Source organism: Choloepus didactylus, chromosome 23 (assembly GCF_015220235.1).
Source record: "Choloepus didactylus isolate mChoDid1 chromosome 23, mChoDid1.pri, whole genome shotgun sequence".
Classification (NCBI taxonomy): Eukaryota; Metazoa; Chordata; class Mammalia; order Pilosa; family Megalonychidae; genus Choloepus; species Choloepus didactylus.
The window spans coordinates 542,682-566,977 of record NC_051329.1 but is presented as its reverse complement, the minus strand read 5'-3'; the positions used below and the strand labels follow the sequence as shown (position 1 = coordinate 566,977).

The 24,296-nt window shown below is 46.5% G+C and overlaps 1 protein-coding gene across 5 annotated transcripts in view; it reads right to left on the bottom strand.

The window, feature by feature from the left end:
* Positions 1-8,790: 8,790 nt before the first annotated feature.
* Positions 8,791-24,296, bottom strand: part of GOLGA3 (golgin A3) — an 80,732-nt gene continuing 65,226 nt past the window's right edge. For 3 of the 5 annotated variants that reach the window (XM_037817005.1, XM_037817009.1, XM_037817006.1), the window contains exons 16-24: positions 19,895-20,038; positions 18,963-19,160; positions 18,296-18,412; positions 15,960-16,099; positions 15,161-15,293; positions 14,822-14,944; positions 13,929-14,093; positions 12,789-12,955; positions 8,791-12,133 (exon numbers count right to left, since the gene is read on the bottom strand). In XM_037817005.1, coding sequence (XP_037672933.1) covers positions 11,944-12,133; positions 12,789-12,955; positions 13,929-14,093; positions 14,822-14,944; positions 15,161-15,293; positions 15,960-16,099; positions 18,296-18,412; positions 18,963-19,160; positions 19,895-20,038 — 1,377 coding nt within the window. In that variant the 3' untranslated portion in view covers positions 8,791-11,943. The remainder of the gene's footprint in view (positions 12,134-12,788; positions 12,956-13,928; positions 14,094-14,821; positions 14,945-15,160; positions 15,294-15,959; positions 16,100-18,295; positions 18,413-18,962; positions 19,161-19,894; positions 20,039-24,296) is intronic. The other 2 variants (XM_037817008.1, XM_037817010.1) reach the window with 1 other exon arrangement.

The window sequence follows — 24,296 nt, the reverse complement described above, 5'->3', positions numbered from 1 at the left end:
GTGAGAATAAGAGCTTCCATTATAGCCTGCTTCCAGCTTTGAAGGTTATATTTTAAAGCTACTTTACTTGCTTACATTTTAAAGATTTTATTTAAAAAGTCACTGTTACAAAAAAGGAAAAAATTAGACCTAGAAAAATAATTATAATTGATGTCTTTGGTAAGGAAAAATATGTTTTCACTGAATGGTGTAACAGTGGATTGGATATATAAGAAAGAACATTTGAAGATGGATAAAATCAAATTAAAACCACAATAAGAATCAAATTTATGTACACAGAATGACTGACAATACCAGATGCTGGCAGGACCTCAGCAGTTTTGGGACTCTCATACTGAGCTGGTGGGAATGTAAAATGGATTAACTATTTTGGAAAACAGCAGGGCAGTTTCTCATAAAGTTAAACATACACTTCCCTGTGGCTCAACAAAGCAGCCCTCGGTATTTGCCCAGGAAAATGAAAACATAAGTTCACAAAACTTGTACAAGAATATTCATACCAGCTTTATTCACAATACCCCAAGCTGCAAACACCCCAAATGTATGTCAACAGGCAAATGGATAAATATTGTGGCATCATCATAGGCTGTTATATTGTTCAGCAACAACAAGAATGAATCTCAGACACACTGTGCCAAGCAAAAGTGCAACTATATGATTCCACTCACACGCACCTTAAGAACAGGTAAAGCTATTCTATGGTGATAGAATTCAGAACAAGGGATTCCTCTGAGAGGGGTGATAAATTGGAAAGGGGCATGAGGGAAGTTTCTGGTATGAAGGAAATGTTCTGTCTCTCTTTTGGTTTGGTAGTTGTTCTAGTTTGCTAATGCTGCCAGAATGCAAAACACCAGAGATGGATTGGCTTTTATAAACGGGGTTTACTTGGTTACACAGTTACAGTCTTAACGCCATAAAGTGTCCAAGGTAACACATCAGCAATCGGGTACCTTCACTGGAGGATGGCCAATGGTGTCCGGAAAACCTCTGTTAGCTGGGAAAGCACATGGCTGGTGTCTGCTCCAAGATCTGGGTTCAAAAATGGCTTTATCCCAGGATGTTCCTCTCTAGGCTGCAGTTCCTCAAAAATGTCACTCTTAGTTGCACTTGGGGTATTTGCCCTCTCTGAGCCTCTCTGGAGCAAGAGTCTGCTTTCAATGGCCATTTTCAAACTCTAATCTGCAGCTCCTGTGCTTTCTTCAAAGTGTCCCTCTTGGCTGTAGCTCCTCTTCAATATGTCACTCACAGCTGCACTGAGTTCCCCATCCATCAGCTCGACTTAGACCCACCCCGAATAGGCGGAGCAACACCTCCGTGGAAATTATCCAATCAGAGTCATCACCCACAGCTGCGTGGGGTGCATTCCAAAGAAACACTCAAAGAATTACAATCTAATCAACACTGATAACGTCTCACACACAAGTTACATCAAAGATAATGGCGTTTGGGGGATACAATATATTCAAACTGGCACATTTCACCCCCTGGACCCCAAAATGACATTATCTTTCCATATACAAAATACATTCATCCCACAACAATATCACAGAAACTTAAGTCATTTCAGTAACAATAGTTAAGTACAAGATTCCATCAAAACCATTTATATGCGTGGTCAGTCCTAAGGCATAATTTTCCTTTAGCTGTGGATCTGTGAACTTAGAATAAGTTATGTGCTTCCAATATACAAAGGAGGGACATTCAAAAGATAAACATTCCCATTGCCATAAGGAGAAACAGTAAGGAAAACAGGGTTAACAGGACCAAAACAGTTCCTAAAACCCGCAGGACAAACTCCATTAGATTTCAGAGTCTGAGAGTCATTAACAGAACGACGTTGCATCCTTGGGGCTTTAGAGAGCAGGAGTCTAACCCTTCTTAAGGGCCTTTGTGGTGGCCCTTTCCTCTCCAAACACTTGGGTGAGTGCTCCAACATATCCACACATTGGGGAGACCACCTTCTCGGCCCCACCCTCCTCAAACATCGGGGAAGTACCTGGATTCCCTTCCGTCTCCAGGGCACACGCCCAACCCCTTCAGAACAGTGGGGTGGCAGCCAGGCTCTCCCCAGTTCCCTGGGAATGTGCTCCACCCTCTTTGGGGCTTGGGGTGGCAGAACACTTCCTGAGCATCGAGGCGGAAGGCCCACCCCGACCTCTGGGACAAACTCACCCTTTCCGTGAACGTGGGCCACTCCGCTCTCCCAGCCCAAAGCCTCTTGACTCCAGACCTCAACCTCCAGGGCTCTGTCTTTGAAGAAATTTTTCCTTCAATTTGTTCCTTGTCTGTCTACTCCAGTCCAGACTAGCAACAGCTCTGTCTATAAAGATCTCGCAAAACTTCTGTTGGCTTCGCATGAAGCACACGGGTCAAAACCGTCAGACAATAGGACTTTCCACAAATCCTTTCTGCTTAATCCCTTTTAATCTTGGCTTGTACTGAAATGGCGGTTGGGTTCCATGTTTGGTTACATCCTCACATTGGGCTGTAGCTTCTGTGGATCCACCCCCTGGAAGCCTGGAATTTTCCAAGCCATCAGCTTCTTGTTTCTTTGAACCCAAGAGTTCAGTTCTAAGTTTATCTCTCTGCTCGCATTTTACTGTAAGCTGCAAGGAGAAGCCAGGGTACATCCTCCACACGTAGTCTGGAGAGCTCCTCAGCTAAGTATTCCAGGTTGTCACTTTCAAATTCTTCCTTCCATCTGACACCAGGACTCAATTTTGCCAAATTCTCTGCCACTTTAAAACAAGGATCACCTTTCTTCCAGTTCACAATAACACATTCATCATTTCTGTTCGAGTCCTCGTCAGAAGTATCTTTAGAGTCCATATTCCCATAAACAGTCTCTTCAAAGCAGTTTAGGCCTTTTCTATCAAGCTCCTCACAATTCTTCCAGAATCTTCCCCTTATCCATTTAAAAAGCCGTTCCAACATGTTTGTTATTTGCAAACTCAGCAGCACCCCACTTCTGGTACCAAAATCTGTTCTAGTTTGCTAATGCTGCCAGAATGCAAAACACCAGAGATGGATTGGCTTTTATAAAAGGGGGTTTATTTGGTTACACAGTTACAGTCTTAAGGCCATTAAGTGTCCAAGGTAACACATCAGCAATCGGGGACCTTCACTGGAGGATGGCCAATGGTGTCCGGAAAACCTCTGTTAGCTGGGAAGGCACAAGGTTGGCGTCTGCTCCAAAGTTCTGCTTTCAAAATGGCTTTCTCCCAGGGCGTTCCTCTCTAGGCTGCAGTTCCTCAAAAATGTCACTCTTAGTTGCACTTGTGATATTTGTCCTCTCTTAGTTTTTCTGGAGCAAGAGTCTGCTTTCAACAGCTGTCTTCAAACTGTCTCTCATCTGCAGCTCCTCTCTCAGCTTCCGTGCATTCTTCAAAGTGTCCCTCTTGGCTGTAGCTCCTCTTCAAAATGTCACTCTCAACTGCACTGAGTTCCTTCTGTTTGTCAGCTCATTTATATGGCTCCAATGATTTAATATAGACCCACCCTGAATGAACGTCTGCCCACACAAGATTATATCAAAGATAATGGCATTTGGGGGACACAATATATTCAAACTGGCACAGTAATTACATATGTTTGACATGCATATCAAAACTCATCCTGTACACTTAAATTCTGTGCCTTTTTATGCATAAATTATGCCTCCATTTAAAGAATAAAGAGTGCTTTGTTAGAATAAAATCTTACAGTTTGTTGTTTTTAACTATTAAGTAATGTGGAAAGACTTCTGTCCCTTACACCACCCAAACTGACTTTTTATGACTAATGTACCATCATGTGATTCAAGAGCACCAGGTCCTGGGCGTCTGTCCTGCTACCTGCTGCGTGGCTTTGGGTAAATTACTTCATTTCCCGGCTTCAGCTTTCTCAGCTGTGAAGTGCAGATAATAGCAACACTTGTCTCACAGGTGACTGAATGAAGTAATACATGCCAAACCCTTGCTACAGAGCCACCGTGCAGTAAGCTTAATAAATGTTAGCTATTATTACTACTTTTGTAGTTAAAATGTACATAATTATATGTCAAGTTTATTAACACTGAGTAAGCCTCTAAGTTATCAGGAGCCACCCCATAAGGGGTTTTATATCGATCGTAAGTCCAAGTAGTTCTGAAAGACCTGATTTTTCAAAACTGGATTGTGGTAGACAGTGGCCACCCAACATCCACTCACCACCACCATGGGTGGACACACTGCCGCCAGCCTCCCGTGCAGCTGCTGTGGCAGGCGACGGAGCAAGGCAGGGGCTGGGTGACGCTGACCCCACTGACCCTTACACCAGCGGACTCGGGCCTTTGCTGGAAGCTGTGAAACAAGTGATGGGAGATGTTTGTGTCCAGTTCCGTGAAGCTGCCATCATCAGTCCTGTTCTTATGATCGGGCTGTTACATGAGAGAAACTTTTCTCTCATTTAAGCCACTGAATTTGGGCATTGCTTTTAAAGCAGCCCAGCTGGTATCTTAGGACCAGGGTTTTCAGTGGAATCCAGCCAACAAAAAGGGATCCTGTCAAGACCCTGTCTTCATACCCATCTAATGCAGTGAAGTAAGACTAGGATAGTCAAGGAAAAGGAAAACAGTGGGTGTCCTATATCCAGTTTTCCAAGTGGGAAACTGAATTCCATTGTTAAGAAGCCGACACCCTTGGAGACCACTGTTTAACTCTGAGGAAGAAATGAGAGAATTTGAGATGCAAACCACTGCAAGTAGAAGTGCGTAGCAACAAATGAGAAAAAGTTAAACTAAAAGAGCTGATGAGGGGATTACAGGCCACCAGGGGCTGGGGTAGATGGGGATACGGGTTCCTGCTTGACGGGACCAAGTCGCTGTTGAGATGAGGTAAAAGTTTTGGTAATGGATGGTGGTGTTGGTAGCATAATATAGTGAATGTAATCAATATCATTAAATTGTAGACATGATAATTGTTTTTATAAAAAGGAATTGCTGTCCTTTTCTGAGGTAGCAGAGTTGATATGATTCCTAACAGTTGTGTGTCTAACTGCTACCCTAACCCCTTACCCTGTCCCTGACCCCAGATCACGAGGGGTCAGGAACTGGGCGATGGTGTGCGGGTCTGCTTTTCATATGTGTGACTATCCTTAGAGAGCAGACTTATTGGAGGAATTAAGGAAAACTCGAGATGGTCGAGACGCCACTGGAGGGAGAGGCTGAGCCCTTGCCGAGGGTTCTATGGTGAGGAGTGGGGAGTCCCAGGGGAGACCTGAAGAGACGCCGCTGCTGACGGGGGACGGGCTGGGCAGGCAGGAGTGCAGGTGGGGGATTCTCGTGCAGACACGTGCACCCACCCCCGGAGATGGCTGAGGACCGCCACGCTGACAGCGCTTCCTGCACATATGATACAGACTGCAAGGAAGGTACGGACGACTGGAGGTAAACACAGCCAGACTTTTTAATGTGTCTATTGTGAGCTCAGAAGAATTAAGTTGAATCTAGAGTATCTTCACAGCAAATTTCAAAGCAAAATTTAGATGTATTTTAATTTAATCCTCTCGACAGACTGAGGTAGGTGGAACAAGGCAGTATCATCCTCACTCATCACATTAGGGAGAAAGGCCCGGGGACAAGCCCTAGCAGGGAGTAGCTAATAATTCTTTTCATCTTCTGCTTTCAGTGTTTGTTGGATTTGCTTATTTTAAAGGATGTATGTCCAGTAAGACTATTTTCAAGACATAAGTGTTGTAAGTTGTAGAAATCCAGCTGTACGTAATGCTACACACAGCTGGGGTCTAGCGAGGAAAGCAAGAGCCCCGCCAGAGGGTTCGGAAGAGGAACAGGGACGGCACAGTGAGCAACAAGAAACTGCAAGAGCAGGAGGCCACTGTGACCCTCGGGGGACGGAATTTCCAGAGCTGAGAGGCTGTGGCCTCCTGAAAGGGGCTGCCTGAGAAAAACCGAAGTCGTGGAGAAAATTCAGCCACTGAAGGAAACGTCACCACATAGAAAGGGAAGGGGGTCAAGACATTCTGATCCTCCCCCATCCTTTTATCTGCCTTCGTTGAATTTACCAAAGCCTAGATAGCAAGGGAGCACTGCTGGCGCACGTCGGGCAACTGCATTAGTCAGTATGGGCTGGGTTATGGTGCAGTAACAAATAACCCCCAAAGATCAAGAGCCATAAAAGAACAATGGTTTATTTCATGTTCATTCTTCATGTTCATGGTGAATCAGCTGCTCTGGGACTCACGCTGATGGTGCGATACCACTCTAGAATGCTGCTGCAAAGAGGGTTCGGAAGGGTCTTGCAGCGGCCAGTGGATGCTGACCCCTGCTGACGGCTCCCCGCTGGAGCTGGTCACAGGCTTCCCACAAGCCCAAGAGGACCCAGAAGTCGTATCCTGCCACCTCCCCGGAAGACAGAGAAACAGGAATACTTGGTGTATCACACTAAGGATTACTACAGAGCTCAATAAATGTTTGCTGAATTAACTAATAAATAAAGCTGAGAAGGCTGACTTGGGCCAGACGGTGGAGGGTGTGAAAGCCAAGTGGGTACTGAACGTGATCCCACAGGAACTAGTGAGGCCCTGGTGGTTTCAAGCACTGGAACGATACGATCAAGTACATCCTTCGACACCGGAGTGAGAGGAAGAGGCTCCTGAAGGCCGGGCAGTCCACCACAGGGCTGCTTCCGTGACTAGGCCAGCTTCCAAGGTGACCCTGAGAAAGAGGGGGCGTGAAGTCCGGAGGCCCAGGGCAGGCGCCGAGGGCCTGGGATCCGCTGGAAAACAGACCGGACAAAGGTGGAGGCAGAGCACTGAAACCCCAAGCTTCGCGGGCCAGGGTGGACAGACGAGGCGCTCAGCTTTCACACGCTGCGTTTCCAGCACTGGGAAAATGCACTTGGAAATTTCCAGCAGGTACTTAGAAAGGCACATTTAAAGGTCATGAGGGATCCTTCACACAAACGAATTGTGTGTGACGCTTTTAAGCCTGGTGCTGCTCCTCTGTGGAGTTCTGCCACATTTTTAGGGCATTCAGACATGATACACTAAAACATCTTATTGAAAAGTGAGATTTGACCCAGATTATGTGGGGGAAAAAAAGCACCCCCAAATCATTTACTCCAGTGATTCCCAAAGCCGGGTGAAGTGGGGCTGAGCCTGCCAGCCTCTCTGGGGAAGCGTCTCTCAGCTGCTGCCCGCCACACTGCGGACCACACCAGGCAAGCGGCTCAGGCTCACAGCCCCAGCGTCACAACCCCGGGAGCGGCGACCTCCAGCCCTGACACACACCCAGAGACTCAGAAATGGGGAACCTGCTGCCCAGCACCCCTGCCACTGAGTGGGGCTGGGACGGCACTGTCCGAACCTGACCCATGGCCCCACGGGGGTGGGCATGCAGGCAGCGCTCAGTCCTGCCCCCACCCCGACAAATCTCTGGTCAAGGGCACCACAGAGAACTGTAGCGACGGCTCGGCCATAGTTTACCACCTCCTACTGTATCCAGGGAGAACACCTCTTTCAAGGTCTGCACTATTCAGTGTCAAATGGGAACACACATGAAGGCAAGCAGAAAGAATTCCAATAAACACTTCTAATTTTAGGACTGACAGATTGCTCCGAGTTCCTTCTCATCTAGAAAATGCTCAGGGACTCCACTGATAAATGTGTTTTTCAACCACCCTAGATGACAGGGTATAAACTGTCCCACTGCATACTTTCCACATGATCTGCTTCCCAGTACTGCATCAGGTAAGAGAATTCCGAGGGACCTGGTGATTTTTAAACACTAAGCCTTGCACTCCTTGTCCTACACTTAACCCAAAGTCCTGCCAATACCTGCCACCACTCTAAGCCGGGAAGTACCTGCCCGTCATCCATGCTGAAACTGCTCTTTACTACGAACTGTATGACTCAGTAAGAGACGTAGCACAGAGACCTCGCTGATGAGTGGACTCAGCGAGGAAAATAAATTCATCAAATAGTTGGTTCAGTACCCACAAATGTTTATGCAACTTTATATGCAAAAGGAAAAAGTTCAGATACATATAAGCCCCTTAACAGGGGCCGTGGACAAAAGTGTTGCATCCTCAATATTTCAGGAAGTTGAGGCCACCCCAGAATCTCCATTTAGATTTGGGCAGTGCAGGTATTACCTGACTCCTGGTTATGGAAGCTAAAAAGTGGGGTTACAGGAAAAATATCTAAACCCAACCAAAGAATCACATCCTGGGATTATCTGTTTACTTCTCCTTTTCTATACAGTTTTGTTTTTGTTTTTGTTTTTTTACCATGCTGGTTATTAATGATAACATTTAACTGAAAACTCCTTACACCTGGCTAACTCTTATTGATAAAAAATAAAATATAGATGAAAAAGACAGGAGAAAATGGGGACTCACAAAGATGAGTGAGCTGGTGACGTCAGCATCTTGCAGCAATCCGGGGGCGAAGGGCAGGAAACGAGCCCCGGGCACAGGCAGCGCTTACGGTCCGAGCCCAGAGCCCCGGGAAGCAGAGCTGCATCCTCTTCTCTGCTGTTCCAGAAATTCTTCCTCACCTTCCTATTTACTTGCGTATGTCAGAAGTGAAGTGTGGGTTAAAGAAGGAAGAAATATGGATAAGTTGCTACTCTTCTGCTTTCAAAAGCAACAAGAAGTTAGATTTTACAACCCGTCTGAAGTGAAAACTTTGGCAGAACAGTAAACTTCTCTCTTAAAACAGGGCATTAGTAGAGTATTTAACAACATGAGATTAAAAAGTTACTCCCAAATATAACAAAATATACTTAAATGTTAAAATGAATCCCCCAATGAAATATGGAAATCTTTACCAAAAAATAGTTTATTGCACAAAAGTTAAAGAACTCCCAAGCACACTTAAATTTCTTAAAAAATTAACATGCTTTTCAAAGTTACAATTCATTGTACATGGTGCCACTTTTCCCTTAAAAAGCCCCAATCTGAGGACTACCTTTTATGAGTAAGTTTTTAATAGAAATTAATAACAACTCAGAACCACCCAAATTTTCTAGAGCCTCTGTTTCCCTTGAAGATCATATGATAACCCAAGACCTCCCTGCAATGAAAGATGTGTCTGGACTTTCCAGCCCATAAACTCATTGCAGGCTTCGAAAGGTCTCCCCACCCAGCCTTATTCCCGTCACAGGGCTCCTTTAGAGTGGCTCCAGAACATTCCTTTTTCAAGTACACTGATCACTCCACTCCGAGAAACCTTTACACGGGGCATTCCATTTTTATTCAATTAAAAAAAAAACCTCCTGGAAGTATGAACTTAAACATGGTGACTTTGCAGGCATATGGCTTTTGCATAAAGTGAAATTTTTCAACTAAGAAAGGCGGTGACCAATAGGAAAAGCTTCCAGTTGCAACGAGAGAACTGTGTCTGCCCCCGGATATCCTTCTTAAGAGGGCTGGTTCCAAGGATCGGACCCCAGGCCCCAGGGGCCACTTTGCCATCCGTCAGAAATAGCTCCCGTCCCGGCTTCCAAGGGGCAGAGCAAAGGTGGACAAATCTACAAGATGAACTTAAAATTAACAGTAACATTGTGAAGTGCCCACGCCGGCCCTGCTTGCAGCTTGGACATGACACAGTGGGCACAAGCAGAATATGCACAACGCTGAGTGGCGGCAAACAGTTTTCACAGAGTAATACTTGAGAACTGACTCTGGTTTTCAATGAATAAATTCCTTAAGTTCCCACTTCTGCCCACAAAAAGAAGAAAAAGAGTAAAGAATCTGGCCCTGGGAGGTATGTGCCAGTAAGTCCCACAGCCAGCCAGAGGCAGGCAACTTAGAAGTCAAACTTCCCCTTTAGGGTGGCCTCTTCAGGAAGGCTAAGGCAGTGTCGGCTTTCACACAAGGCCTCGGGTAGGGAACCCAGGCTGAAAATTAAAATAACAGGGAGCAAACACAAAACATCCCTCCAATGGGTGGGCACAGCCCAGCACTCACTGGCAGATGCGGGGATTCAGAAAGAAGACAGAGGCCGGGGTACTCGGAGCCGAGCGGGAGCCGACACAGAGGCAGTGCTGCTTCCCACGTGCACACGCACGTTCGCGTACACACGCACACACGCGTGCACACACACATGCTCACACACACATCTGCATGCACACTCACACGCGCAGAGGGTAGCTCTAAAGGAAGGAGAAGGGGCGAGGCACAGAGCTCCTTTTCCCTGATGACTACACCCGGGATTAGTTTGCCCCAAGAGAAGGAGCACACAGAGGACCTTCCGCGGAACACCTTCTACTGCACGTGGGGAGAGGAAGCTCGGCCACGGAAGCAGTCTAAGGGTTATTTCCCGGTTTTAAAATTAAAACCTAGGATGACATAACCCAAATAAATAAGAACATAAATTACCATTTTTCCTTTCTAATGGCACAAAAACAATTTAGCAAAAAGATTAAAAAGTAAGATAGATTTATAATGAACTTTTCAAGTATTATTTCAAGATTAACCCTATACAAATGATGTTCGTGTTTTAGCAATTCCAATACTTGCTAGGGAATTTCTTCTTTAAGCACTAAACATCTTTGCAATGAACGCTACTTTAACCTTATCGATTAACCTCCTAACAACATGTTACAAGAGCACATGAACAGCTGAAGAATACCATACTGCTTTCTCACAAAATATACACAAGTAATATATAAACAAGGGCTTCTGGGCTGTCAGTGACACTTCCCAACTTCATCTGCAAACCAGTCAGTCCACACGCAGACCACAGGGTTCCATTCTTCTCCAGTTCATAATAAATATTAGTTTAGATTTTCTCAGCAAACGTCGGGGGGGGGGGCTGCTTTTATAAACCTCTGCAAGGCGGAGGCTGTAGCAGGAAGCGCACAGCACCCGCCCTGTCCTCCTTTAGAATCACGCAGGTTTCCAGGCGACACCTCAGGGCCACACCAGCTCTCCCCCTAGTGCAGGGTCCCACCCAGAACCCGGGGCTTCTCTGGGGCAGGACAGCACACTGCCTGGCCCTGCGAGTGTGACAGGGTGAGGAGCACAGGGCCCCCTGCGGGCTCTCGCCCTCCTCCTCCCCTCCTCCATGGTGCTCTGCAGCCCGCCCGCCTGCTGGCAGCTATGAGGACGTGGCCCTGTGTCCAGGGGCGCCTGGGCCCGGAGCAGATGTCACAGGCCAGGGGTCCGACCTGCAAAGGCAGGGCAGTTTAGAGAGCACGCAGTGCAGGGCAAGACTCAAACTAGTACCAAAACCACAACAAAAAAACCCTTCTGTGTGAGAATATTTGGTTTTAGAAGACACAGTAAAGAAAACAATTATATTTCTCAAAATAGAGTTTTCTGACTGAAGTCCCTAAATCATACATGTACATTATTTCTTAGCGGCAAATTTCCAAAAGGCCATTGAGAAAGAGACAATTCAGGACATTCTTAAATAATATAAGCATATATTTCTTAAAGATTAGATAATGATTTTCAATATTTATATATACATCCTATGGTGGCATGGCTATAAAAAAAAAAAGAAAAGAAAAAGCTACAGATTTAAATACTCTCATTTCTGTAGGGAAGTAAAGCTCTCAGCGATCAAGCAGGAACTGACACCATGCGCTGCCGCGTCCTGGGGCGCCATTGGGGATCGTCCGTGCGTCCACCTGCTGATGGCGTGACCCACCGCAAGCCCAGTCACCGCGCACGAGGCATCACCTCCACGAATGACCCTGCAGACACGTGGACACGTTTCCGAGACCTAAAGCAGGTTTTTAAAATTTGGTCACTTTGTGGGAAAAGCTAATTGTGGCCTGCAAGTAACTGTTTCCATAACCCTTGCCTCTATTATTTTACTCCTTTTTGAAGGCAAAAGCAAAACTTAAAATTTCATCTCTTAGGAAAACATAGAAAACACAATCAAATAAATAATCTCGATAAAGGAACACTCCTCTACATCGTCACAAGCAGCGCGGCGGGTGGAGGCGCTCTGCGGTCACTGCCCCTGTGCCCCCTTAGGGGTGCTGCCCCGTCGGGGTTCCCGGCTGGCATCCCTGGGATCCACGTCCTCGCTGGCCAGGGTGGGGTCCGCGAGGTGGCCTTCGCCCTGAGTCCACGAGGACAGAGACTCGTGCACGGTGAGGGTGTGCTCCTCCATCTGGCGCTGCAGGCTGTCCATCTCCTGCCTGGGGACAAGGGGAAGCAGAGGAAGGGACGCTGTGTCAAATGAAAGCCAGGCAAGGAGGAGGGAGAGCCTGTCATCCACGGAGCTGCATTCCACAAGCTCGACTGAGACTGGGGTCAATCGCCAGACTGTGATGTCAACAGCAAAGCCCACTGAGTTTAAGAGGCCCTGTTGTGGCTTGGGCACACGAGTGTGCTTGTGCTTCAGGGATCTGGAACACGGGAAGGAAAGACCCAGATCGAGGGTCCAACTCTCATCAAGTCGCTGACGCCTTTCCCATCTTCACGTGGTGAAGAGGACGCACCGTTACCTTCCCACAGAGGCCCCACACGTGCCCTCGCCCTACAGACACCGGCCTCTGTGGTCCCCGGACACGGAGGCTCGGCCCAAGGGCTGACAGGCGCTAAAGGTCTGGCCTTCGAGCTTCCGAGGGCTCAGGCCCTGGCAATTTAAGGCTTGTCAATCAAGGGCAATTTGGTGCTACCCATTTTTCACCTTACAGTGTGCATTTAGGTGTCATGTCTAAGAGTACCCACTATTAAATATGAACCTGCTCAAACTCTGCTGGACATTCAACACTGGCAACAAAGATTCTGCAAAGCTAAACGTGATTTTATCTCTAAAGATGAAACAAACCGGAACACAAAGGACCATACTTCAGTTGCTGGAGGCAGCTATTCAAGCTCCTCAGGGGCTCCTTGCTCACGGCGGGCGGGGGTCTCAGCAGCTCCTCCAGCAGCGAGGCTGGGACAGGGCAATCAGGGATCTTAACCGGGGTCACGGGGGTGGAGGGACTGGCCTCTCCCTTCGGCTCCTTTCTCTGCTTTCAGAAAGCACACTGTCAACTTTTCCTCTGGGAGGGCCAGGGCCACTGGCCCTTCCCCAGCCTTAGTCCCGCCACCCCTGGCACCCCCGTCTCCCCTGCCACCTGTGCCACCCCCGCACACACAGCACACGTCAGGACAGCCAGCAGGTATCTCCGCCACCCCAGCCATAAGTCCTCGTGGGAAGGGAGCGGTTCCACTCTGGTTTTCTCTCAATGGTGCCTGCAGTCACAGGGGCTCAAGAAGTGCTGGCTGAATGAGTAAGTCATTTCTAACACACGTACCAAAGCATAAAACACAGGTTTTTCTGTTTGAATTGCATGACTCCTCTAGGAGCTGGATTCTCTCACTTGTCAAAAGGGAGTCACATGCCATGCTGGTGTTTTGACAGAGCCCAGCATCCTCAAGAGGGTTAAATCCCAATCTAAAACTCTTGCACAGCAGTTTCCAATGAAAGCTTTTGAGTTTCTCTAAGAAATTACATAAAATTTGCAATGTATCAGACTCCCCTCTCTAGGACTTTTTCAGCACAGCCCCCGGTCAGGCTTTCTGCCTCCTACACACGTGCCTGACGCGGAGCATGGCCAGGCCTCCCGGACTCTGGGTGGAACCTGTGGCAGTGGCTTTGGGGCTCCCAGGCTCCCAGGACCTTTCTGGCAGCAACGAGCTGCTGTGTCCCCAGCCGTGCCAGGCTGGTACTAACACAAGCAAGGACCACCCTGTCAGAAACCGCACGCTCATGTGGTTTGTAAAGCACGTTACAACAAAACGAAGAGAGGCGCTCAGACAGAAAGGCACCGAAGGCACTGATGTGGCCTCTGTCCGAGCCGAACACTCCAGCCATCGGTCACACGCAGCACGTAGCAGTGCTCACCAAATGCTGGTGAGACGGTGTTTACGCCTACATAAGAGGACAATCTGCCAGCTCACATCCAAACAAACCCATCCGACAGAGACCTGGAGCTGAGCTACCTTCTTTGCGGAGCCTCGTTTTAGGTCCAGCTTCAGCTGCTGGTTCTGCTGGAGCAGCGTCTTCATGCTGTTCTTCAGCTCGGACACTTTGGCTTGGAGCATAAACTTCTCTCTCTGAGTCATGGACAGATCTTCCTGCACCATCTCCAATTCAGACTTGATATTCTAAGGAAAGTGAAGTCACAGATTTTTTAGCTATTGAAGAAAATCAAAAGCTGACAGATTTTAAACACACTGCTGAGGTCTTGCACAGCATGTCACAGATAATTCTAAAGGACTAACACTGTAAGGCTGATGTTTACAAGATGAAAAACATGATGTGTCCTGTCTCAGCCTAATTTCTTCTCCAACAGTTTAATTCCAACAACCAATTACATTCATGTCTCCAATATTCTCATCCACATTTGAGAGCCTCTGCCCAGGAGCCAGTAACACTCCCACGTCCAAGTTCTACAATAACCCCAAGGCCCCCCATTTAAATGCCAAGGGCAGCTACTAGAACAAGCCAAACCATTACTAGGAGACACTGTGAACCGATTCTAATCGTTCCTCAGGCCACTGGCAAATGTGTGAGGAGCCTCAGCCAAGAAGCCTGAAGTTCCTGGTCCTTTCCCCGAGCAGCCAGGACTTTCCACGCGGAAATCTTCACAGAGCACCTCCACACGGGAGAGAACCTCCAGCTGTAGTTTCTCACTTACAGATCTAACAGGACCGTGTTTCTTACATGGGGGCAGAGCCAGGCACTGTGCAATCCGCCTGTCTGAAAAGGGGCTCCCACATTCGGAAGCTTCCTGCGCCCCAGCCCGAGCTCACAGCCAGCGGTGGCAGCTGCACCTGCAGCACATCTGCGAAATGCTGCCCGACGTGCCATCCCAGCCCTCGCCGAGCGGTACCTGCAGCAACTGCTGGATCCCCTCCAATTCTTTTCTACCCTGCTGTTCAGTTGAGTCCAGCTGCTGCTTCAAGGACTGGATTTCTCTCTCTTTCTGATCCACTTCCCATTTGAGATTTTCAATCTAAAGGAGGGAAAAAGTCACATAATCAAAAGCATCTTAAAGTGGCTTTCTCAGACTAGAAAATTGTTCTAATTGTACCTCTGTTTATGTTGATAAAAGTATCTTTTAATACCACAATCAGAAAAAAAATATTTTGAAAACACACAGGAAATGAAATATTTAAAGGTATCAACCAGCAGAGTTAACAAGCGAGGCGACATGGCCCCGATGTGTCACCTCTTGGTTTCCCTCGGGCTGTCTGCTCAGCTGCTCATCCAGCTGCTTCTGCAGGAGCTGAAGCTGGGTCCTGGCCTCGGCCAACTCCTCCTGGAATTGCACCATTTCTTGAGACTGCTTCCCCTCCTGAATCCTAGTGCGAAAAACAAGAATGACATGATAGCCTTCTTCCAAGTTACGTTTCAACTTTAGAATTTCACTGGCTGAATCCCAGCAGTACTGGGTGAGACTCAAAATAACAGTAAAGTCATGTGGTGCTCACTCTGCACTACTCTTCAGGTACTTTACAAGGCAGGGTCTCAACATGTTCTCACAAAACCCCTCTGTGAGCGGGAGGCCTGATCAACCCGTTAAAAATCCTCCAGAGTCGCCAAGAGGCAGAAGCCAGGATTTGGCCCCGAGCCCAGCGAGGCTGGTCCACAGGGAGGCAGTGGTGCCCCGGCACCAGGGCCCGTCCTCACCACAGCTGGCCTGGCCACAGCCCTGCAGCCTGTGCTTTCAGTGGAGGACGAGGTGAAGCTGGGAACGGGGGTGGGAGAGAGCATGAAAGCTGCAGCTTCAAAAAGAGCTCAAGTGCAGGCCTCCTGCAGGCAGTCCTCAGATACGGAATCCTTCCTGGATTTCCCTCCCCAGCACCCAGCAGTTTGCTAAAAATCAAGTGGCCTCAGTGTACTGAATGCACCAGTGACCTCGTGAGGACGTGGGGACCAGACTGTGCCACCCCCGCCATGGATCCTGGTAAGGACACACTTCGTGATTCCACAATGTGTGTCTCCCCACCACAGGACATGGGGCTCACCGCAGGCTGTCGGCCTCGGCCTGCAGCTTCTGCACCAGCTGCTCTTTGGCCTGCAGCTCCTTCTTCACCTCACTCAGCTCCAAGGTGGCGGCCCTGAAGTGGCGGCGGCTGTGCCCGGCTTCAGCCTTGGTGGCAGCAACCTAAAGACAAGAACGCTGTGGTTACTGGTGGACACAGGCAGGCTGTGCAAAGCATGCAGCTCCTAGGAGTCGAGTGCCGCGGTGGAGCTACCACGCTCCCGGGTCTTCTGCAGGTTTCAAGTTCCCTGCAGGGCCGCGGCACCCCCAGTGCTGGCACACAGCTCGCAGCGCGCAGCTCCGAGGACGCTGGGGCACACACTTCCTTGTGACGTTCTTTGTCTAAACAGTTTTCATTCTTCGCTGGGCAAATGTATACATTTCTTGTTCATCGTTGACATTTTTTGAGAGTCATCTACTTTTCCATCATATCCTCTCACTGCAATAAAGCTACTAGTTATTATCTATTTATGAAGTAACTAGTCTCTTTTCTGAACTTTAATTGCTTCCATAGTTTATCAATAAATTCTCTCATTTCTAACAAGACCTGCAAATTCCCAGGATATAACCAAAAATTCCATTTTCCCTTCCAATAATTGAGTTTTCTTGTCCACTTGCACTAGCAAGCAGTGTATTTAAAAACAAAGGTGGCAGCAGGCATATTGGTTTTTAAAAAATAAACCTTTGTATAAAAAATGATTTTATAATTAGGTATGTAGGTCTTTAATTACAGAAAATCCAGAAACCATTTAAAAAAAATGGCTGGTAAATTTGACTGAAATTTTTAATTTTGGAAAAGAAGAAATAAAAATAAAGAATCGCTATAAAAAATGATGACAAACGTGGAAAAACTATTGATGTATAACAGACAAACATACAGAGAGCTCTTACAAATCAATTAAAATGCTCTCTGCTGTCGGGGCGCTGGGCTCACCAACACGGCTACGGTGGCCACCGCCGGCTGGAGGCTGGAGGAGCTCTGTACTCTGATCTTCACGCTGTTTTGAACTTTCTCTTAGCATATACTATGTTTACAATCAGGGCAATAAGAACAATAAGGAGATAAGTACTGGGTTTTAACAAAATAATTAAGCATCACTCATATATATATGATGTCTACATATATACATTACTTTTCCTGGTGATTTCAGTTACAGTTTTCCTAGCTATGCCTTACGGCGAGAACAGGATTAATCAGTGATACCCGAGCACAGAGCAGAAGACAGGGAGGCAGGGGAGGGAGGCCGGCAGTGCCAGCCGACTGCTCAGCGGAGCGTGAACTACTGCAAGGGGCAGCACATGTGGTCAAGACAAGCCAAACTGTTCATGTTGAGATTACTCTCACAATATCTTAAAAGTTTGTTCTATTTTAAAAGACTATTTTACTTCCTCACCCAAGAAATAAAGAAACTTTTTTCTTTAAATCTCTATTATATAATCATAGAAAAAACATTTAAAAGGCTGTGTGAAAATCAAGGTCATAAGAACTAAAGATGCTATATTCTTAGGTTGAAGATTTTTAATTGTGAAAGTAATTAGAACTTGTAAACTAATTCAAACATGGAGTTTAAAGGGAGGTGATGTCTCCCTTCCCATCTTGCTTCAGAGACACAGTCATTTCTTGTGTATACACGTGTGAAACGCATGCTCTCACGCCCTCACTTGCTCACACTTTTTTAGCACGTGTGGAGTCTCCAGCTTGCCAGGAGCTAGGACCATCCCTGTCCTGGGCAGCTTGTGCTCCAGCGGAGGAGACAAGCAGCAGACAGAGGGGCAGTGGGGACTCTGCAGGGGGAGCTGAGGTTTACTGCAGCCTGGGGGTGGGTGGGTAAGCAGGCCTCTCTGACGAGCTAGCCAGACCTGCAGCAGGAAAAGGAGCCAGCTGAGAAAAGCATTTCACACGCTGCAAGGGATAAACACAGCCACCTTTTTGGTTTGCTTTGTTAACACAAACAGGGTCAGAAGTTGTTCTGCAGCTTGTTCTTTTTAACTCAACGTGCCAAGCTGGGACATCTCTCCCTGGCGAAGCACTCGCCAGCCCTGCAGCTCTGAAACCCAGGTGACTGGATCTGGATCTGACCCTAATCCCTCCACTGATGAGCGTCAGGGCTCTCTGCCTGCTCATCGTTCCCAACACCACCACGGGACATCTCTGTCCTCTGCAGACACGAGTGAGAAGATTTACAAAGTGAGTCCCCGGAAGAGAAGCTGGCATGTCAGAGGGCGCCCTTTGGTAGACACTGAGACGCCACATTCCAGAAAGGCTCTACCAGGCTGCAACTGAAAGCTAGGCAGACGCTCGGCGGAAGCCAGGCATACCTGCTCCTTGAGGCTGTTCACTCTCTCCTTTTCTTTCTCCAGTGCCATCTGCAAGGCCTGGACCATCTGCTTCATGTGGCGATCCTCCTCCTCTTTGCGCTGCAGAACTGCCTGCACCTGGATCACGGCGCCAGAGAGATCAGGAAGGGGACAGGGCCCACCGCTCAGAGGCACACGGGTGGACGTCACAAAGGGGCCACCCCTCGGGACCAGACGGGTGGACACCACTAAAGGAGGCTCACCGCTCGGGGCCAGGCAGCCAGACGTCACAAATGAAGGCCTGACCAAGGAGGGCGGGTGAAATCTATTTCTGGAGAACATGTCACAGAACCAGGAATTTGGGATCACAGACTATGATCATTTGGTCATGGGCAAGGCACACAGGTGCAAAAACAGTGAGAGTGGAGGAAGCTAGAACCAAATGAATATGCTCGAAACTCTGTTGACTGAATAATTCGAGACTGCGGCACGATTTGGCCGTCAGCTCCACCCTCCACTGTTCTGGCATGTGATGCTAGACCTCCCTGGAAAGCTTGGGATTCAGCTTCTGGAAGATGGTGACACCTTCCCTGAAGATGGTCACAAGGACGAAACAGAGAGAGAAAACACTTGGAATGCCCCTGGCCTCCAGCACCTCTCCTCTGTTTCAGGGGAATGGTTTGACTACCTGAAGATTCAGCTGGACGAGGTCGGCCTCCCTCTTGGCTAAGGCTGTTTCCAGGATGCTGTTGTGCTCCCGCAGAGCTGCGTTGGACTGTCCCAGGCCCGTAAGCCTCCCTCGCTTGTGCTCTAACTCAAGGGCCAACTTTTTATTCATTTCCTCAAGACGCTTGATCTTCCTCCTAAAGCCTCTGGATTCCTGAAGCTGAAACAAATCACAGAAACTGTGAAATTACATACTGTGGTTAGTGGAGCTGTCACACCAGAAATAGGTTAGCGATTTCCAATAAAATCCAGCTAAAACTGAAATGCAATAAAAACATCACATGAAAACTACCCAAGAAAACTAAGCGGTGGGCCCCATTTGTGACACTGGCTGTGATCCACCTGCTTTAGGATCCGAGAGGCATCCAGCTGCCCTTCCCTATCACCCGCTGCACTTCCTCCCCGACTCCTAGCAGCCCAGGTGTTTCCTGGGGACAGGGAGCCTCTGGAGACCCGGCAGATGGTCCAGGCCAAACTGCTCAGCCGCCCCCTTGCCCAGGGTTGGTTCCGGGACGGGCATCTAACCTGAGCCAGTCTCATCAGAACACATTACAGGACAGGGGCAGAGGCCCCTACACCCTTCGAGATGTGTGCAAAAAGCACGCAGTTTTCATTTTGTTACTTGCAACCAAAGCATTCCAAGCAGGGTCACTCCACACAAGGGACCATCGTGACAACTACACGTGAAGACGCTGATGACTGAGCTGCTCCACATAGGGCCTAGGGGTTTCGAGACACACAGCTGTAATGCAGAGCAAAGGTCTTGGCAGAAGTCCGCGACCCTCAGCGTCTCTTTCCTCACTGTGCTGGAGTCCCCGTGCAGTTAATGCCGTTCTAGATGTGGAATGACCTCGTTTACTCACTGCCCCGAGGAGCAGGCGCACGGGCAGTTACCTCGTCCTCAAGCTCCAGCACCTTCTCCCGGTACTCCTCCAGCTCCTGGCTGGTCAGTGAAATGATCTCCTGGAGCTCCTTCTCCAGCATCGCCTTGCCCTGACCCACCGTCTGCAGCTCTGCCTCCAGGCTCTGAATTCTTTCCTAATAGCCAAAGTGTGAAGAGGACTTGGTTAGCAAGCTTTTTGGTACCACTTTTAATTTTTTGTTTTTAATTAGAGAAGTTGTAGGTTTACAGAAAAATCACGCAGAAAGGACAACATTTCCATATATGCCCTCCCCTACACACAGTTTTTGCTATGATCAACACTGCATTCATGTGGTGCCTTTCTCACAGCTGATGAACCTGTAATGTTACTGTAAGGACGCGACGAGCTACGGTCCGAGGCTTGCATCAGGGCTCCGCGTGATGAGCGAACCCGCCCGTCACCTCACACCCTCCCACGGTGTTCAACCTGTGATATGCTAGCAATTACGCTGAACATATTCTTGTAACATTTCTCTTTTCTTTACTCTTTTTTTTTTTTACATTCAGTTTTATTGATATATTCACATACCATACAATCATCCATGGTGTACAATCAGCTGTTCACAGTACTATCCTATAGCTGTGCATTCATCACCCCATATTCTTTTTTTTTTTTTTAAGGTTGTAACATTTACTTAGTACTGTAGCTTTACTAACAGATAATGAATGGTAACTTTAGGAAGAAAAGACGTCATTAACATTCGCTGTTCTTAACAGCTGGAGTAACACGAGAGAGGCTTCCCGAGTGCGGAGCCGGTGCTGTTGAGCAACAGAGCAGCCAACTTTCTGAGGCTGGCACATCACTAGAGAAGGAATAATGTACTTAGACTGTACGTCTCAGAAGCCCTAAGTGACACAGACTCCACCCAAGCTCATCTGTCTCGGATCCAGACAGAAAGGATCAGCCTAAATGTAAGAATCAAGGTCTCAGGGACCCATCTTGGCACTACATAAACCCGCAGAACTGCTCTTTGTCTCTAGGGCTCTAAGATAACAGTTCTGGGACCTGTTTCCCACTCTGGATACCAAGGGGCCTAATGTCAAAGGTTAAACCTAAAACTGTTGCTTTCCAAGTGTGTTCCCCGAGTTAAAGGCGAAGGGATGAAGTGGACTTTACGGCAACTGCAGCCTCCACGAGAGACTCCGGGAGCAACACGACGGCCACCAAGGCACAGGGCGGCTGGTGCAGGCCCGGGGCACCGAGAGCCTGCCGAGACCTTCCTCTCCACAGCACGGGGCGAGGGACCTGCAGCCTGACCTCGAAAGGAAAGCCGAGTCACGTCCATGCATTTCACATCTTATGAAACCAAGTCCCCTTTCCTCAACGTTTTTGTTCAGTTGTGGCAAAATGTGCGTAACATAAAAATCACTTTAAGTAGATAATTCTTTGACATTAAGTACACTGACAATACCGTATAACTTTCACCACAACTTCCAGACTATTTTCATCATCCCAAACCAAAACTCATACGCATTTAGTAATAACTCCCCATCCCCCCCACTCCTGGTAACTACTATTCTGCTTTTTGTCTCTATGAATTTGCTTATTCCAAGTATTTCGTATATGAGAAATCATACAATATGTGTTCTTTTGTGTCTGGCTTATTTCACGCAACATGATGCCTTTAATATTCGCATGTATCAGCACTTCGTTTTTTTTTTTACAGCGGAATGATATTCCATTGTATGGACAGGCCGCGTTTTGTTCAGTTGTTCATCTGTTGATGGACATGTGAGTTCCTTTCACAGCTGGGCTACTGTGAATAAAAATGTAATGAACATTGGTGTGTCAATTTATGTCTGAGTTTCTGCGTCCAGTTCTTCGGGGTAGATACCTAGGAGTGAAATTGCTGGGTCATATAGTAATTCTATGTTTAATTTTCTGGGGAAACAAACTCTTTCCCACAGCAGCCCTACCATTTTAAACTGCCACAAACAACGTCCAAGGGTTCCTATTTCTCTGAATCCTTACCAACCTTGTTTTTTTAGATTTTTTAATAATAGCCATCTTCGTGGGTGTAAAGTGATATCTCATAGTTTTAATTTGCATTTTTTAATTGGCTAATGATTTTGAGCATCTTTCATATATTTAATGACCATTTGAACATCTTCTTTGGAGAAATGTCTATTCAAATCCTTAGCCCATTTTAAAATTGGCTCATCTGTCTTTTTGTTGTTGAGTTGTAGAAATTCTTTATATATTCTGGAATTAAACTTTTTTCAGATATATGGTTTCCAAATATTTTCTTCCATTCTGTAAGCTGTCTTTTCACTTTCTTGGTAAAGTCCTTTGATGCACGAAAGTTTTAATTTTAATGAAATCCATTTTGTCTATTTTTTCTTTGGTTGCTTATGCTTTTTTGTAATGCAGTTTTATTGAGATAAAATAAAACAGCATAGAAACCATTCAAAGTATACAATCACTGGTTCACAGTATTATCACATGGTTGTGCATACAGCCTTATGATCAAATTTAGAACATTTTCATTACTTCAGAAAATAAATAAAAAGAAAACTCTTATTCCCCATATTATTGACCCTTAACTTTGGTGTGGTAAATTTCTCAGTGTTGATGAAAGACTATTATAATATTACTGTTAACTACAGTCCATTCTTTGCATTAGGCACAGTTTCCCATGTATCTATTATTAACTCCTTATAATAGTATTATACATCTGCTCTGGTTCATGAAAGAATGTTGTAATATTTGTACAGTTAATCATAGACATTGTCCACCACAAGATTTTTGTTACACATTCCCATGTTTTATCCTCCAGCTTTCCTTCTGGTGACACACATGACACTAAACTTCCCCTTTCCACCACATTCACCCACAGTCCAGCACTGTTAATTATACTCACAATAACTTGCCATCACCTCTGTCCATTTGCAAATGTTAAGTTGACACCAGTTAAACATCCTGCACATATTAAACAATCAGTCTCCATTCTCCAGCCTCATTCTATATCCTGGTAACCTATATTCTGTATTTTACGTCTGTGAGTCTACATACTATAATTAGTTTATACCAATAAGATTGTAAAATATGTGTCCTTTTGTGTCTGACTTATTTCACTTAATATAATGTCCTAAGGGTCATCCATGTTATCGCGTGCTTCAGGACTTCATTCCTTTTTATGGCCAAATAGTGTTCCATCGTACGTATACACCACATTTTGTTTATTCTTTCACCTGTTGATGGACCCTTCGGTTGTTCCATCTTTTGGCAAATGTGAATAATATTGCCGTGGACATCTGTGTACAAATATCTGATTGCATCCCTGCTTTCAGATATTCCAATTATTTCCTGAGTAGCAGGATTGCTCGGGGTAGGCAACTCTTTATTTAGATTTCTAAGGAACCGCCAAACCATCCCTCACAGCAGCTGCACCATTTGACATTCCCACCAGCAGTGAGTAAGTGTTCCAATTCTCCACATCCTCTCCAACACTTGTAGTTGCCTTTTTGTTTAATCGTGGCCATTCTAGTAGGTGTGAAATGATATCTCAATGTGGTTTTGATTTGCATTTCCCTAACAGCCTGTGAACATGAGAATCTTGTCATGTGCCTCTTAACCATCTGTATTTCTTCTTTAGAGAAATATCTATTCACGTCTTTGCCCATTTTTAAATTGGGTTGTCTTTTTATTGTTGAGTTGTAGGATTTCTTTATATATACGGGATATTAAACCCTTATCAGATACGTGGTTTCCAAATATTTTCTTCCAATGAGCTGGTTGACTTCTCACCTTTTTGACAAAGTCTTTTGAAGCACAGAAGTACTTGATTTTGAGGAGGTCCCCTTTATCTGTTTTCTCTTTCGTTGCTTGCGCTTTCGGTGTAGTCTAAGATACCACCAATCACTAGATCTTGAAGTTATTTCCCTATATTGTTTTTAGTTCTCCAGTACTGGATCTTATATTTAGGTCTCTAATCCATTTTGGGTTAACTTTGGAACAGAGTGTAAGACAGGGGTCCTCTTTCATTCTTTTGGTTATGGATATCCAGTTCTCCCAACACAATTTATTGAAGAGACTGTTCTGTCCCAGTGGAGTGAGCTTAGGAGCCTTATCAAAAATCAATTGACCACAGATCTGCGGTGGACCAAGTGAGGGGAGGGGAAAGGACAGAAGTTTCCTACCTGATACTTTTTCTTCAATTCAGCATTTGTAGGATCCTTCTCCAGTCTCTACCTTCCTCCAGAGTTCCAAGCAAGGGAGACTTGTCTTTTTTTATCCTTTGCTGAATCTCTGCTGTTTTTATCACCATGTTGATGTTGCTTATGCTTTTGGTATAAAATCTGAAAATTCATTGCCTACTACAAGGTCCTGAAGATAGTTCCCTATATTTTCTTGTAAGAGTTTTACAGTATTAG